The following is a 15,140-nucleotide window of genomic DNA, read 5'->3' as shown; positions in this document are numbered from 1 at the left end:
CAAAATATACAGGGTATGTTTTGTGGGTGAGTCTCTTGTGCTGTGGTTTGAGAGTTGCCTTGGCACCGCAAATGCATTTAAACTATGTCCAATTATGTTGTCCAGCTCATTGGCAGGCCTGTCATTCCTCCATACTGGTCACTGGGTTTCCAGCTTTCTCGATGGGACTACGGCAGCCTGAATGAGGTCAAGAAAACTGTGGAGAGGAATCGTGCTGTGGGCCTCCCATATGTAAGATCCTGTGTGCTCGATTGTCTTTCTTTTTCTGTTTATTTTTCAGGTTTTCAATATGCAGTATGTCTGACAAATCTATCTAAAATCGCTATCAAAACTATTGCTGCCCCTATCCCAGTCTATGATTTTTTGCTCATATTCTTGTGATAAAAATGCGTAACAATTGTTTTTTTTACAAATTTTCCAAATGTGACATTATTATTTATGATATATTAAGGATTTCAGGTGCATAAATACCCTCACGTGTTTGGCACTTGCACGCTCACTATCTCCTGTTTTAAAACTTGAGCATATAAATTCTTATCACATTTTGTTTGCACTGTGTTTATTATCACAATAAAAATGAAAAATAAACCCAGACTAGGTGTAAGGTTGGACTGCAAGTTCTCCATTCACAAGGACCTGATGCCATGACAAAGAGAAATAGGCAATCTATTACTGAGAGACTATGGCAAAGTCCACCGAAAGTATCAGAAGCCTGAGACCTTTATCAATCATTTACTGTAAAGTCTGGAAAAAGAAACATGTTTTTCTATTGATATTGGTAGGTATTCTCCATTTGAATCACTGATTTTCTTTGCAAAGCAAGAAGTGGAAGCTGGGGGCAGAGCAGAGGCAGGTCTTTGAGTTTGACCTGAGATGTCAAATGTTGAGAGACTGTTAAGGGAGGTTGCAAGGTTTTCCTTTTCTTACGAGATAATATGCATTTCAAAGACCAACAGTGATAATACAGGATATGTGCTGAGGGGGATTTCTTTAGCTGCCACCAGCTGTATAGCTTTTTTTATTGGGTGGGAGGGGTGGGGGGGGGGATTGGTCAGGGGGTGAGGGGTGTTGATACTTCACCTTGTGCACCCCTTGTTAAATTTGAACCACTCATGCACTACTGTGTGGCTCCAGAGGCAAGAGCCTTAACCACTACACTATCTGCGGAGACGTGATATGAAGGTTGAAGCAGGAGTTCGACAGACAGTCAGAGTGATAGGGATGGCCTTTAGCTTAGACGGGGTAATCCAGCTTTCTGTCAAATAATGGAGAGTCTTCTGGGCTCTATAGGTTCAATCCCGGGACCACTATTTTTCAAGCATCACTGAATGTTAGTGTTGATCAAAGATCAATCGACCGAGTTCCTTTCATTATCTCATTCATCCTGATCTGAATGTTAAAACTACTCCAACACCTCTTCCCCTCTGAGACACTTGATAAATAACAGTTCTGGTTGACATTTTCTTGCGAACGAGCCTCACAGCTTATCTCCGTCTCAGCCTGCTAACAGTAACAGTAAGAAGTCCTTTCCATATGAGCGCTGATGTTTCATATGTTTTTTATTCCATAATTACCAAAGTAAACTCATAATCCTAATCTTTATACACTATGTCCCTATAAAACACTTCAACCATAAAAAAAAACTCAGCAATGGCAGCACCAATCAAGGACACAGTTTGAACTCTGTCTTATCTAAAGATCAAATGCAAACAAATTTCCAACCCATCTCAATATTTCCCTCTGATAATCTCCAATCTCTCTTTGATATCCAAAAGGCATTAGGATGCAGCTGCTTCCTCTCCTGCTGTACTCAGGGACATATTTGATAACCATTAGGTAGACCACAGAGGGCATTATCACATTCTGCCTAATATGTCTGGAGCTGATTACCATTAGAGGAAGGATCTGGCAGAGCCATCCAAACCATCTGCTCTATCAATATGAAGTAGATTTTGGCAGACAACAGACAGACAGAGAGTGAGCATAAAGTCACACCCCTGCAAAAAAAACGAAAGAACGTGTTAACATTCCCATTGTCCTCCCAAGGTTTAGCAGCACATTAGCCGAGTTGTTTGCACTCACATCAGGTCTGAGAAAGCAAAGGCAGGTGAACAGACAAGCTAGCAGTTAAATCAAACAAGTTTGTTTTGTTTTGTGTCTTTTTTTCAGTTCTACTCACAGTACTAATGCTTAATAGTTTGTTTATAAGCGATGGTGGAATGGGAATATACTCTGTAATGATGATGCATTCATGTCTTATTGAAGATACTGAATTTTGAGTGGATGTGTCAAAGTTATGCACAGAGGCAGAAGCATGAGTGGGTACATTTAAGAGGTATTAAGAGTAATTTTGTATAAATTGCACTCATGCAAGATACAAATATTATTTTAATACATGGAGCATGCCAGCATGCCAGCATCTCCAATTATGCATTGAATATCTAATGAAATCTCACCCAATTGAAATAAACTCATTAAGTTATTAATATAGGATATAGTATTTTTAAAAAATAGTCTCAAAGCAAGAATAGGACTTTTTTGTGGTCAAATTTTTGAGTTTGGAATTCTTTTTACCTTTAAACTGTATAATAGTAATAGCTATTTTGGCAGTAATTTGGAACCTCATGTACATGTAACTCCCCTACTTAAGCATGTTTCTCCTTTTACAGGACATTCAGTACACTGACATAGACTACATGGAGGATAAGAAAGATTTCACCTATGACAAAGTCAAGTTCAGCGAGCTGCCTCAGTTTGCTGACTACCTTCATGAGAAGGGACAGAGATACATCCTCATCCTGGTAAGAAAGACCGCATTGTCAATGAAGCATGTTGACTATTTGATGCATTAACAAAAACAAAATCACCTTTAAACAACCGGTGCTACTACAAAACAGCTGTTGCAATATACCTTGCAATTCTGGGTTGTTTGGTAGTGTTCTTATATTTGTATTACAAGCCAAATGTTGATGCTGTGATGTTGGGTTGATACATTTCAGCTATAATGAAGCTTGACAACAGAACATTTTTTTAACTATAGGAGCTTGCTGCTGTATAAAAGTAAACTCCATGTCCAATCACTGATTCTATTAATGATCAGCTTACCCTGTGAGAGTCCAAACACTACTGCTAGTTTGCTTTACAGTTTCTGACAAAAACCTCAGAATGTTGCAATGCTATGATGTGTCACTGAAAAATGAACCCAAATTATGTTTTTATGTTTTGTAAGTCAGTCTACACCAAATTGCTGTTCTTCAGCAAAAGTTTATTTGTAATAGCATTTCTATTCTTTTATATTCTTATGAGTGTATTCCTTTGTCCCCCAGGATCCAGCAGTAGCCACCAGTAAGAGGGTAGGGAATGCTCCATATGAGTCCTATGACCGTGGGACTGAGAAGAGCGCCTGGGTCACCGAATCAGATGGGAAAACTCCTCTATTAGGAGAGGTGAGATGTATTTGTGTGTGAGATAGAACTGCATACAAATGAAACAATACACTTAGTGGCCTCTTAATTAGGTTCTTATCTCCATTCAAGCAAAGAGTTCTCTCCTTTTACACCAAGCCCTCATCCTACGAATCCTGCTAGTGATATTCAGGTCATCAGGTTGAGTCATGGGTTAACCTCATGATTAACCTGTGTTTAATGTGGAAGCACCAGTTAAACACAGATGTTAAGTTTAAGAGGGGTGTTAGTATATTCATTTAAATTCCAATGGTATAAGGCATAGAAGCCCACTCACTGTTGCACTTGGCATTACAATTGGCAACCAACATAATTTAAACAACCTTATCATGGCATGATTATTGCCAGAGGCACCAGTTCTAGCTTAGCAGAAACTGTTGGGAGTTTTATGCATTTTAAGCATCTGGATTTTGCTGAGAATAACGTGGTAAAAAAATATATTCAGTCAGTTTGAGTCCCTAAACTGTATTCTTAAACCAACTTGGGCCAATTTTGCTCTAGGATAAGTTGCGTCACAGCTAATCAATATGTAAAATAGCAATGTAGGCCTATGTAAAGAGGTAAATAAGTTAGGTTGGTTAAGGTTGTTTTCACTGGACTTGCATTAAGATGTGTAACAGTGGTATGCAGACACTCCAGAGTGCACAGAGTAGAAATGAATCCTTGGATTAATTCCACTTTAAAATTGCGGTTTAATTAATTATTAAGTAATTTTGTTTTTGGCACATGTTTCAGTGTGTTTTCAGTTTATGAAAGTTCATTGTAACATTTTGGTTGCATAGAAAGTCTTGTTCACCATTTGGTTGTACTAAAAGACCCTCTAAGGAGTCAGATGTTCAGTTTTTCCGGTAATTACATTTTGTTTTAACTGTCTCAAGCTCATTTTTCGCTAGCGAAAATTAGCATTAGCATTAGCATTATCACAGTTAACCATAGACTGTAAATGCACTGTGCTAACTAAGCTAGCAGCTAGCGTTAGGGTCGGCACCACCCTCTCATTTAAATATGGTCATTTCTCAGCACTTCCAAAAATCCAAGATGGCAACGGTCAAAATGCCAAACTTGAGGCTTCAAAGTGCGAGTCCACTAACCAATGTGTGACGTCACGGGGGCTATATCCATTATTTTTATACAGTCTATGGTGTTGTCTGTTCAACCCTTGGATTATACAATATGTCATGCAACATAAGCATGAATATATGTGGTGGGTGGGTGTCGTGTAGTGAAGTGGGTGTGTCATCTAAGTCCGCAAGACAGCAATTAGAATCTTGTCTGACAGCTGGTCGAGGCAAGTGATGAAGTTACACCATGGCACAGATATTCGTGTTTATAGGGCTGGTCCCTGCAGTCCAGCCAAAAAGCTCTCCGCTGCAGTGAAAGGTGGAGGTGGGGGTAAAAGTCTGTTGCTCCCATGCTTTTATAGTGTTGCTTTTGATTATGCACATGATTAGGCCCAGTCCCTCTGCTAATCGCTTTTTCATGCTGTTTATAACAGGTCAAACATATGCATTGATTCAGCATTAGTGTTTAATCTTAAAATGTTCTGCATCACTGCATCACAGATTAGCTGTGCGAGTGTGTGTGTATCTGTGAGAGACAGAGAGAGAGATTAAAAAAAGTCTGTGTGTGCATCTATGTGTATCCGTTTCTGAAAATGAGAAGCTATTCTTGGTTGTTTGTGTTTTATGTCTGTGCACGCATGTGTGTGTGATTATAATTGATTCTAGTTTATTTCCATATGAATGTATGTGTCCTGGTTATGAAAACAGTGGATTCTTTGCAAATCGACCTTTGCGGTAGCTGTGTCAGTGGTAAAGGAGATACAGCGACAGGCTAGTATTTATTCTGCTTTTAAGACAGTTAATTGCTCACAAAGATAAGGATAAAAGCTTTTCCTCATGGCCTGTATGTTCCAGCACGCGAGTAAAATCATAGCAGGACCTCACTCACACAGATGAACATTTCTGTTCAGAGCACAAAAATGGATGGGAGTAAACAAAGCAGCAGGGGGAGAAGGGAGTCTACGTGGGTTTAAAGGTCGGAATGACAGACAGAAACATGAGCAGAGGAAAAGGCAGGTGCAGGCAGACAGGCAGACACAAATAATAGATTACAGAGAAATGTACAGGGAGACAGACTGGCTGTCGTAGAGTCATAGAGTGACAAGAAGGTAAACAGATAGTTACCCACAGTGAGAGACAAGAGACAAAACTACATTATCAAGTAAAGACAAAAGGGGACAGACAAAGTGGAAGGTAGAAAAACACTCTGGAGCAGAGGCAGGCAGACTGATAGACGAAAAGAGAGACAGACGAAGAGAGACAGGTAATGACAGAGACTGACAGGAGAGCATAAAAACATACAAATAGACATAAAGATAGAGTGAGATATGCAGCTACAAGTGCCAACAGATTTGTTGAGTGTTTACAGGGGTGTCGGTAGTAGTAAGCAGCTGGAGACGTCAGAGAGACAATATCTAGAGTTAAAATAAGAAATGACCGGAAAAAGAAAGATGGCAACTGCGAGGGACTATCAATAAGCTCTGACCTTGGAGTTCTGACCACCTGCCAAAAACATCTGCCTATAAATCTTTATGTGTGTGTGCGTGCGCGCCCATGTGCGCACGTGAGCGTACATAAGCATGATTCATGTCTTTGCTACAAACTGGGTTGTAAAGTTATTGGCAGTGGAAGTAAAGGTAAAAGATAGCTAGAGTGGAGCAACCTTGAGATTTAATATCTACTGTGCTCTACAGAAGGGTTGACACACAGAAATGCACACTCACACACACACACATGCACACACAAAATCTCCACCTTTCTCTGTGGATTAATCATTTTTCTCAATACATGTCATTAAGGACGACTCCTAACACACAGTCACGTCTAGAGATTTCTATTGCATTATCGATTTCTCCTCTCCTCTGTTCTCTTCCTCAACTCGTCTGTCTCTCTATCCCAGTTCTCCTTTGCCATCTCCCTCTCATCAATCCCACCCCCTCCCTCACTTCATCTCTCTTCTGTTCTTTTTTCTTTGTCATTTCCACATCTCTAAGCTGTTTCTCTGACATTTCCATATAGGCCTACTTTTGCTTTTGTGGAGCTCGCTACGCCTACACCATCTTAGCTGATCATGCTCCATCATGTTGTTTACATGAACAGTATTGTGGAGGCTAGCTTCGCGCTCAGTTGCTCAGACATGTTGCAGATGTTTTTAAAACTGCAATACAAGGATAAAAAAAACTAGAATATTTAATGAAGTCCTGTCAAAAAGAGTGTAGCATTGTGCTTTGCCAAAACAAAATCTGAAATATATACTATAAGTAATGCAAAACATTCTCAGTTTTATTCCAAAAGAGTGCACTTGAAAACACACAACATCTCATTCTCTCTCTCTCTCTCTCTCTCTCTCTCTCTCTCTCTCTCTCTCAGGTGTGGCCAGGAGAGACTGTATTCCCAGACTACACTAGCCAAAGCTGCATTGACTGGTGGGTTGATGAGTACGAACGATTCTCCAGGGAGATCAAACACGATGCCCTCTGGATTGTAAGTCACGTTTAAATAGATTAAATAAACATCTGTATTCACTAACTGGCAATTTTGAAAGTAATATTATTCCATAACCAATTACATGCACACAGGGGCAGTGAGCTTAAATTTTTGTAATTTTTGGTGACTTCGCTGTGGAATGAACAGTGAGGCCAATAAAGAGCACCACATACAAGGCGAACACAAAAACAAGCTGAAATTCCTATTATGCTGTTAATGATTCCTCGGCTGAAAACTTGGTTTTGGCTCACTCATTAGTCAGGCTGCTTGCAATATTTACTTCAACCCAGATCACTTTCCTAATGTTTAACAGGAAGAAAATAGATATGTTGGAAGCAAATAAATCCCCCATTTCAGCACGTTCTCACATTTTATTGTAGCATTTCATAAATAATTGTACAGTAATGATTAGATAAGATGATGGATTAACTGTTTTACAAACATACACCTTGCAGGACATGAATGAAGTGGCTAATTTCAAGAAAGGATCAAATAAGGGCTGTGCTGATAACAACCTCAACTACCCTCCCTACACTCCAAGTAAGATGCATCATTTTTCATGTTCACAAGTAAACATTTTACATACTGGTTGCTATTATAATGTTTTAATATCCATAACACGTTGAATTTCTGCTGTGTTCTTCAGCTCTACCAGGGTTGAGTCTCAGAACTTTGTCATTGACAGCATTGTTATTTCCCGCTTGCTTACAAAAACAGCTATAAATATATAGTTTATGACATTCTACTCATAGGTTACTGCAGTATAAAGAATCAGAAGATGGTACAGGCTTGTAGCTTGCACAACTTGATGAATTAGACACAATAGCTCATAAAGTAAGTTCAGGTCCAGAGAAAAACTCATCTAAAATAGTCGGTCCCTGGTGAAGAATTTTGAAAATGACTCTTCTGCCATGTCTTTTATTCTGACTGTTTCCCAGACAGGATGATCATAACTGGAAAAGGCATGCTCCCCTGATGCCACCTTTTTATTGCTATCCTCCTTAGTCATCCTCTTTTTCCATTGCTCTTTCTGTCTCTCATTTCCTCATTGTCCCCAATTCCTATTGCAGTATATATCAATGTCTTTCTCATTTTTCTTTCCATCCCTTCCTCTTTTTTTTTCTTTCATCACTCTCCTTCCACCACTGCATCCTATATTTTGTATTCATTCCATACTTCCTCTCACCTTACCCCATCTCTTCGCCTCCTTCATCTTCTCTCTCCCCCAGAGATTCTGGATGAGGTGATGTACAGTAAGACTCTGTGTATGGATGCCAAGCAGGCCTGGGGGAACCATTATGATGTCCACAGCCTCTATGGCTACTCCATGGTGCTGGCTACTGAAAAGTAAGTGCATTCAGAATCAATGATAGAAGGAGTTTGGCCAGCTTTTGCTATAGAGGCCAAATTGCTGCCACCCCTTCAGAGCAATGAGGCACTGGGAGACTCAAAATATAGTATAAGAAACAAAGTCTTTAAAATCAAGCGCTGTAGAATTACAGGTCATTGAGCAATGGCCACGGAACAGTTATGGAGCTGACATGTAAAAGTGCAACAGAGAAATCTGTCAGTTCTGTGCTGTGCAGATGCCCTCCTTTGAATTATAGCCTGTGACCCTGCAGACCAATTGCAACTTGGATCCCATGTGATAAGTGCAGAAAATGTTTTAATGAGCCCGACTCCCAGGGTGAGTGAATGAATTTCTCATCTGGGTCTGACACTGAAACAGTTTAGAGACCCATTACTTACAAAAACCTACAGAGAGGCATCAATATGAGTAGGCTATAATCATTGATATATGGAAATTGCAAAGTTTGGGTGCAAACTAGTAGCTTGACTACAAACATTTGGCCTGTTACACCTATAAAACCTTGCAGTCTGCGTATGCATAATGCCATACATCATGCATGCAGGTGGAAGTGCATGTTTTTGGTATATTTTATGTTCAAGTTATGCTAATGGAGGTAAAGCTCATTAAAAAAGTGCAATTTAGCATTGCACTTCTAGTACACTGTCAAACTCATAATGATGTGTTTAAAAAATAAGTATTTGGTGCAGCAGAATCAGAGATATTGTTTTTTATTCCACAAATTCTAATTCCTTGTTAAATCATGGTGACTACATTACTCACAATGTTCATCAACTGCTGACAGCTCGGTCAGAGATTTGGGTGTGTTATGCTAGTAGGGGCTGGCCTCGAGCTACTAGCCTCATGCAGAGATGAGAAGTGGGCTACTAGTAAACTCACTTATTTCTTTCTTCACAAACTCTGATTTTTATTTTTATTTTTATTCTATTTTCAAACCTGTGGGCCCAACCAACACTTGCATCAAGTGACATCACTTGATGCAATTTATCTGACTCTAGAGCCACAACAGCTTTATGCAACTTTTTCCACATATGAAGTAGTACTCTCCGATACTTGTAAACAGATTTCAATGTGTAAAATCAGCACACTTCTCCTTTAAGTTTCATAAAGTGTGAGACACAAGTCTGGCTGACTTATGTACAGGTGGGTATTCAGATAGCCAATATTTATCTCCATTACAAAATCACAAGCAAGCACAGAGCAATTTGAAAAGGGGAGCAGAGGAGTCCACCAGAACAGATCTGATTTGTCCTTCAAAGGCTATAAAGACAGGCATGTTACTTTTTTTGAGGAAGTCATATATATCTCAGAATAGAAAATTCTATGGTCTCTTCGCTCTCAGCTAGTCATTTTACACTGGGCCAAAGTTGGCCTCAGTTGCCAGAATTCTAATATGCACTAATGGTGATGGTATGGGAAATTGCATCAATTAGAAAGCAGCACACACCTGCGCTAATGGGTTTTAGGCTGTTGGAAAATAACACCCCGTAAAACTAAACAAATGCAATGCACACCCCTTGATGCAGAGACATATTGAGGTTATAAGTCAAAAAGTAGCAAAGATGATGCCTGAGCAAGAAAATTCTCAAAATGTATCACTGTAGATTATAAACAATATCTCACAAGGGTTCATTCACCTTTTTAAACTTCTCTAAAAATTAAGTCTTCTGTATATTATGATATTCTGCAGCTATTTTATGCTAATTCATCACTGCCATAAGCTTTCGGTGTACCTCAGATGCCAATGAAATCCTTGCATTTGAATAAAATGCCACTGTAACCTTTTAGAAAATACCTTTGTTTCCCTGAATGTAGCCTCACTGTCTGCAGTGGAAGAAGAGTTTCCTTGACAATGATGTTATTATGGCATTGTGGTCTCACGGTTTTTAATTTTTCTTTCTTTTTTTTAATACAAAAAGTAAAATTGAAAAGATTGCCTTCACATTTGGCTACAAGATATCCCACCGATCAACTTGGATGCATGAATAAAGAAAGGCTTTTCACATCCATATTTTTTACATATAGACATTCACTGTATATTATTATTACTTTTTAGTAATAAGCTAGACGGAAATGTATGTATAGATAGTCTAAATTGCAGTTGCTCTATTTTAGTCATATTAACCATTTTCACATTCCCCAAAACTGTGAACATCTGTCAGTGGAGCTTAAGTGTTAATTGTAGAAAACATACACTGACTGCAAAATCAATGTAGAGGTACATTATTGCCTGTACCAACCACAGAGTACACATACACACACAGATGCACAAAGACACACAAAATGTATGCATGAAGGACAACATACTACTCGCACACACACACGCACGCACACGCACACAATCACAAAGCCTTCTGAAGTCGATTTGCTGAGTCACTCCTTTCGTATTAAAGCTAGCTCATCTTTCTTTTGTCTACTCTCTCACTCCCTCCTTCTTTTTCTCCCTCCATCCACTAATTAAAATGTATTATTGGCAGGAGACACATTTTGTAAACATCATCAGGGCTTTGTATTGTCATGGAAATCAATGTTGTTTCGATTTCCCCCATCAAACAAAATAATAATGTACAACAAAGGAAAAGTACTACTAGCTCTGGCTTTGTCCCCATCTAATATCTCTCTATCTTGCTCCATTCTAAGAGTTTGTGTGTGTTTCATACTGTATGTGTTTCTCTCTTGTACTGTTTGAGTATCCCTCACTCTTTCTTTCCCCATGTCCTTTTTATCTTAATGACCTTTCTCTTTCTCTCTCTCTCTCTCCCTCCCTTGTTCTACTTCTCTCCTTGCTACCTCTCCCTCCATGCCACAGAGCTCTGCAGCGCGTGTTTGCAGGAAACCGTACCCTGATGTTGACCCGCTCCTCCTTCCCAGGTGTGGGGAAATATTCGGGTCACTGGCTGGGGGATAATGCTGCCAACTGGAACGACATAAAATGGGCCATCCCTGGCATGCTAGAGTTTGGGTTGTTTGGGATACCCTATGTGAGTAGCAAACCTTCATACAAGGGCAAACACTGTTCTTCATATACTTAAAGTATGTGAGTTTCCCTGTGGTATGACAGGAGAAAACCCTTTCTACCAGGTTCCCATCACAAGGCTGAACGAGGTTGCAAGAACTAATCTTTTCAATTTTTACTGAGCAATTTTTCTCCTCTGAGCTACATATGTAATTATCTCACCATAGCATTCAGTGTTAAAATTTTAATTTGGACTGTTGTAGTTTTCTAGAAAAGTGTTATCTGTATTTTTTTAAAAGGCATAAAACACTTGATGAATGAATCTGGGGAAAAGAAAAAAACTCCAAGAGCATTCCAAGAGTTCAACATGTAGCTCTAACAGTGTAGTTAATCTTTTAGCAAATATCCACTGACACACGCACATTTGACTTGAGGCTCAGATTCCTCTTCCTCAAGAGAGAGAAATACTGTTGTATCGTGCAAAAGCATACTGTAACATCTCTTAGAAAGTTAGCTTGAGCCTGTCATAGTTCTTAATATTTGTTTCAGTTTAGGTAACATGCAGTTCTGGCATTTGAAAGTTTCTCTCTTGCCTTTTTAAAGAGCATTTAGCTGCTAATTGAGATCTATGTTCAGGCGTAGGCATAAAGACAGAGGGGCAGGCAAGAGAAAGTGTGTCTGGAATGAGATCCATTAAAATGTCTGGAAGAACACTGGTTCTTTTTGCCACAACAGCATTACGTTCAAACGCATAAACTCCAACACACTCCTAGTCAGTACCCAAGTGCTGTCAGCACTGTGTACTATGTGTGTATCTGAACTGCGCAGACTGCAAACAGCAGTAAGAATACAACAGGGAGTCAAACACACACAAACGCACACACACACATACACACACATACACACACTCCTCCAGCTGTGCGCTTCAGGTGGTCGTATAGATGCCAACTGCATCCTGGTGGGACTGTGTCAAGCAGATTTTAGGTTCTTCAGTACACACACACGCATACAAACACACACACTGAGAGAGAGAGAGAGCGTAAGAGAGTAGGGGAAATGGGATTTGGATCGATTCCCTCCCATTGACTCTGTTGTAAAATGTGGCCAGTAGTAAACAATAGAAAGCCAGCAGTCTCTGTGGACTGGCCTTTGACTGAAGTCTCTTTCTTGGACTCCATTGTGTAATTAATGTAAATAAAGATCACTGCCCGCATCTACTGTCTGCCAATAAATCTTGACTGAATTGAACCAACATCAAGAAAGGCATTTTAAAAGACATGTGGCCAGTTATCACATCGATGCCACTTTTTTACTGCTGAAGGAGATTTGTTGACTTCAGATTCAGTTCCTTGTTTCCTTTCTGAGGTTGCCTGGAATGCCATACGTATAATATAGAGCTATTTTATTTCATTACATACAATTTCCAGTAGCACTTTCTATGAAGCCCATGTCTATAATGCATTATAAAGATACTTATAAATGCGTTCTGATCTGCCTATAGCACTGTATAATCATTGTTATAAGCACTCATAAATATTCATAATGCTTTATAACAATAATCATAACACATTACAATTCATTTTATAATGACTTAGAAGGTTAAGTATAATAATACTTCATAATTGCAAGTCGCCCGCTGACATTTTTTTGCAAGGATCACAGTGTATTATAATTCTCATAGGTGTAATACATTATAATCATTTTATAGTGCATTATAATGTGATTATAAGTTACTCTAAGTGGTCATTGAGTGCTTTAAGTAAAGTGAGAAAAATTTCATTAAATCTACGTGTGGTGAAGGAGGGTCTCAGTGTCCAGTGTCCCAGACCACAGACGGCTATGCTAGAATTAAGCCGTGGGCCAAGGACCAGCACATCCAGTCATCTGTAATCATTATTCTCCAGAAGTCAAGGGCCTGCACCATGACACTATGCAACAACAACACACAAAACGTTGTAAAATTAATTTATATGTTTAATGGGTCATAACAGATATTGAGTATTCCAATTTGACACAACCTATAATCACATTCTGATGCATCACAACAGTGATATTAATGCATTAGGATTATTGTTATAAAGCATTATAAATGTTCATGAGTGCTTATACAGTCCTATAAGCAGATTATAACACAGTATAAGTAATGTATTATAGACACAGGTTTCATATAAATTGTTACCGAATCTCCTACTGGAATACACAACATCATATTTTCTCAGAGTTTGTCAAATGGTATGCTGTATGATACCGTACACTGAATTTGACATTTAAGACATGGCAGAAATATATTTTTCTGTAAGTTCTGGCTATTGTCAAGCTGTCGTCACTTCATGTGTTTCAGATCGGAGCTGACATCTGTGGATTCTTTGACGACTCCAGTGAAGAGTTATGTCGTCGCTGGATGCAGGTGGGAGCTTTCTATCCCTTCAGCCGGAACCACAATGCTCAGGGCTTCAAGGTACTGTAAAGACATTTTATTCTACCATTCTTATATTAGACTGTCAGTTTTAGATGTATGTATCACACAGCCATTGTTTGGTCTGAAGCGCTGCAGGGTATACCCTTCATTTCATAACATTGCATGGCTGCCATAAACTCCAAGTGTGTAAAAATATAAACTTCTTTCAGTAGCCATGGATATTGTCATCCTACCTGCACTAGCACAACTGTGTTACAAAACGGGAGCAGTGGGACCTCTGATTTTGGGTTTAATACTAGGAATGTTGGCTGATGAAAATTATTATAGCTGCCGTGGGTATTGAAACATTACCCCACATTAGTTTCTGTTGCTACAGCATGCCTGTCAGTATTTCTGTGCTTGTACAGTACATATGCATTTTATAATGATAACGGGGCATATTTATACTAAAATTTGGTAAAAATTTTCAAAACAATGGGTCCTTGTTTTCAGACAGTAGTAGACAAAAGCAGGCTTTTCATTTCTGTCTGGTGACTGTAACTTTTCCCAGCTGAAATGACAACTGTCGCTAGGAGATTTTATCAGCTGTAGCTAGCTGGCTAATTATAGCTCATTAGTTGGTTGAAACGTATTATATGAAATGAAAGATTATAAACTTGGATATAATAGATTAAAATAATTCAAATTAATAATTAAATGAAATTATATGAAATACAATAGAATTGCTTAAAATTTGATTACATTAAAGTAAAAGTGAAAAAGTACAGTTTGATAAAATTAAATTGAATTATATAAAATTGAAATAAAGAAGGAAAGATGAATGGATGGATGGATGGATTTCAATAGTTTTTATAAACTGGGTCACAAACTGTATACATTAAACAACGTAAAATATTGACATGTCAAGTAGACTATCTCTGACATCAGACACTATCTGCACATTGATATTGTGATATTTTTTACAGTTGACTCAGCTAATCTTCATGTTTTGCTGAGGTGATTCTACTTATAAGACCTATTTCATAGTCACATATATAGTCACTAACAGCTTGTCTACACGATACTTAACTTGTCAAACTTAGGAGTCTTAAAGTTAGGACTGACATCCCTAATTTTAGGATTTTTTCCTAACTCAGCCAGTTACGACTAACTAAACTAAAGGCTATTTCTAGCCTGAGGATGTTCTGTGAATATGGCCCTGATCCTACAATTCACTCTCAACAATTCTAATAATAAGTGAGATTATAATGAAGAAAGAGTAATATATATGTTTATCTTTAACAAGCACACTTAAGCTTTGAATGCCATATGTCAGATCAGAGTCATAATACCACGGACAGACACACAGAAGAAGCACCCACTGAGCCTAGTGTTTATATTGACA

The 15,140-nt window shown here is 38.7% G+C and overlaps 1 protein-coding gene across 2 annotated transcripts in view; it reads left to right on the top strand.

Annotated features, from left to right (window-relative positions):
* Window positions 1-15,140, top strand: part of si (sucrase-isomaltase) — a 74,806-nt gene that overhangs the window by 10,846 nt on the left and 48,820 nt on the right. For both annotated transcript variants that reach the window (XM_067594427.1, XM_067594428.1), the window contains exons 10-17: window positions 106-231; window positions 2,670-2,801; window positions 3,327-3,446; window positions 6,896-7,009; window positions 7,468-7,552; window positions 8,242-8,359; window positions 11,191-11,362; window positions 13,679-13,795. In XM_067594427.1, coding sequence (XP_067450528.1) covers window positions 106-231; window positions 2,670-2,801; window positions 3,327-3,446; window positions 6,896-7,009; window positions 7,468-7,552; window positions 8,242-8,359; window positions 11,191-11,362; window positions 13,679-13,795 — 984 coding nt within the window. The remainder of the gene's footprint in view (window positions 1-105; window positions 232-2,669; window positions 2,802-3,326; window positions 3,447-6,895; window positions 7,010-7,467; window positions 7,553-8,241; window positions 8,360-11,190; window positions 11,363-13,678; window positions 13,796-15,140) is intronic.

This window comes from Thunnus thynnus, chromosome 7 (genome assembly GCF_963924715.1).
Source record: "Thunnus thynnus chromosome 7, fThuThy2.1, whole genome shotgun sequence".
Classification (NCBI taxonomy): Eukaryota; Metazoa; Chordata; class Actinopteri; order Scombriformes; family Scombridae; genus Thunnus; species Thunnus thynnus.
The sequence above is the reverse complement of the archived record's forward strand: the minus strand, read 5'-3'. Positions and strand labels throughout refer to the sequence as shown.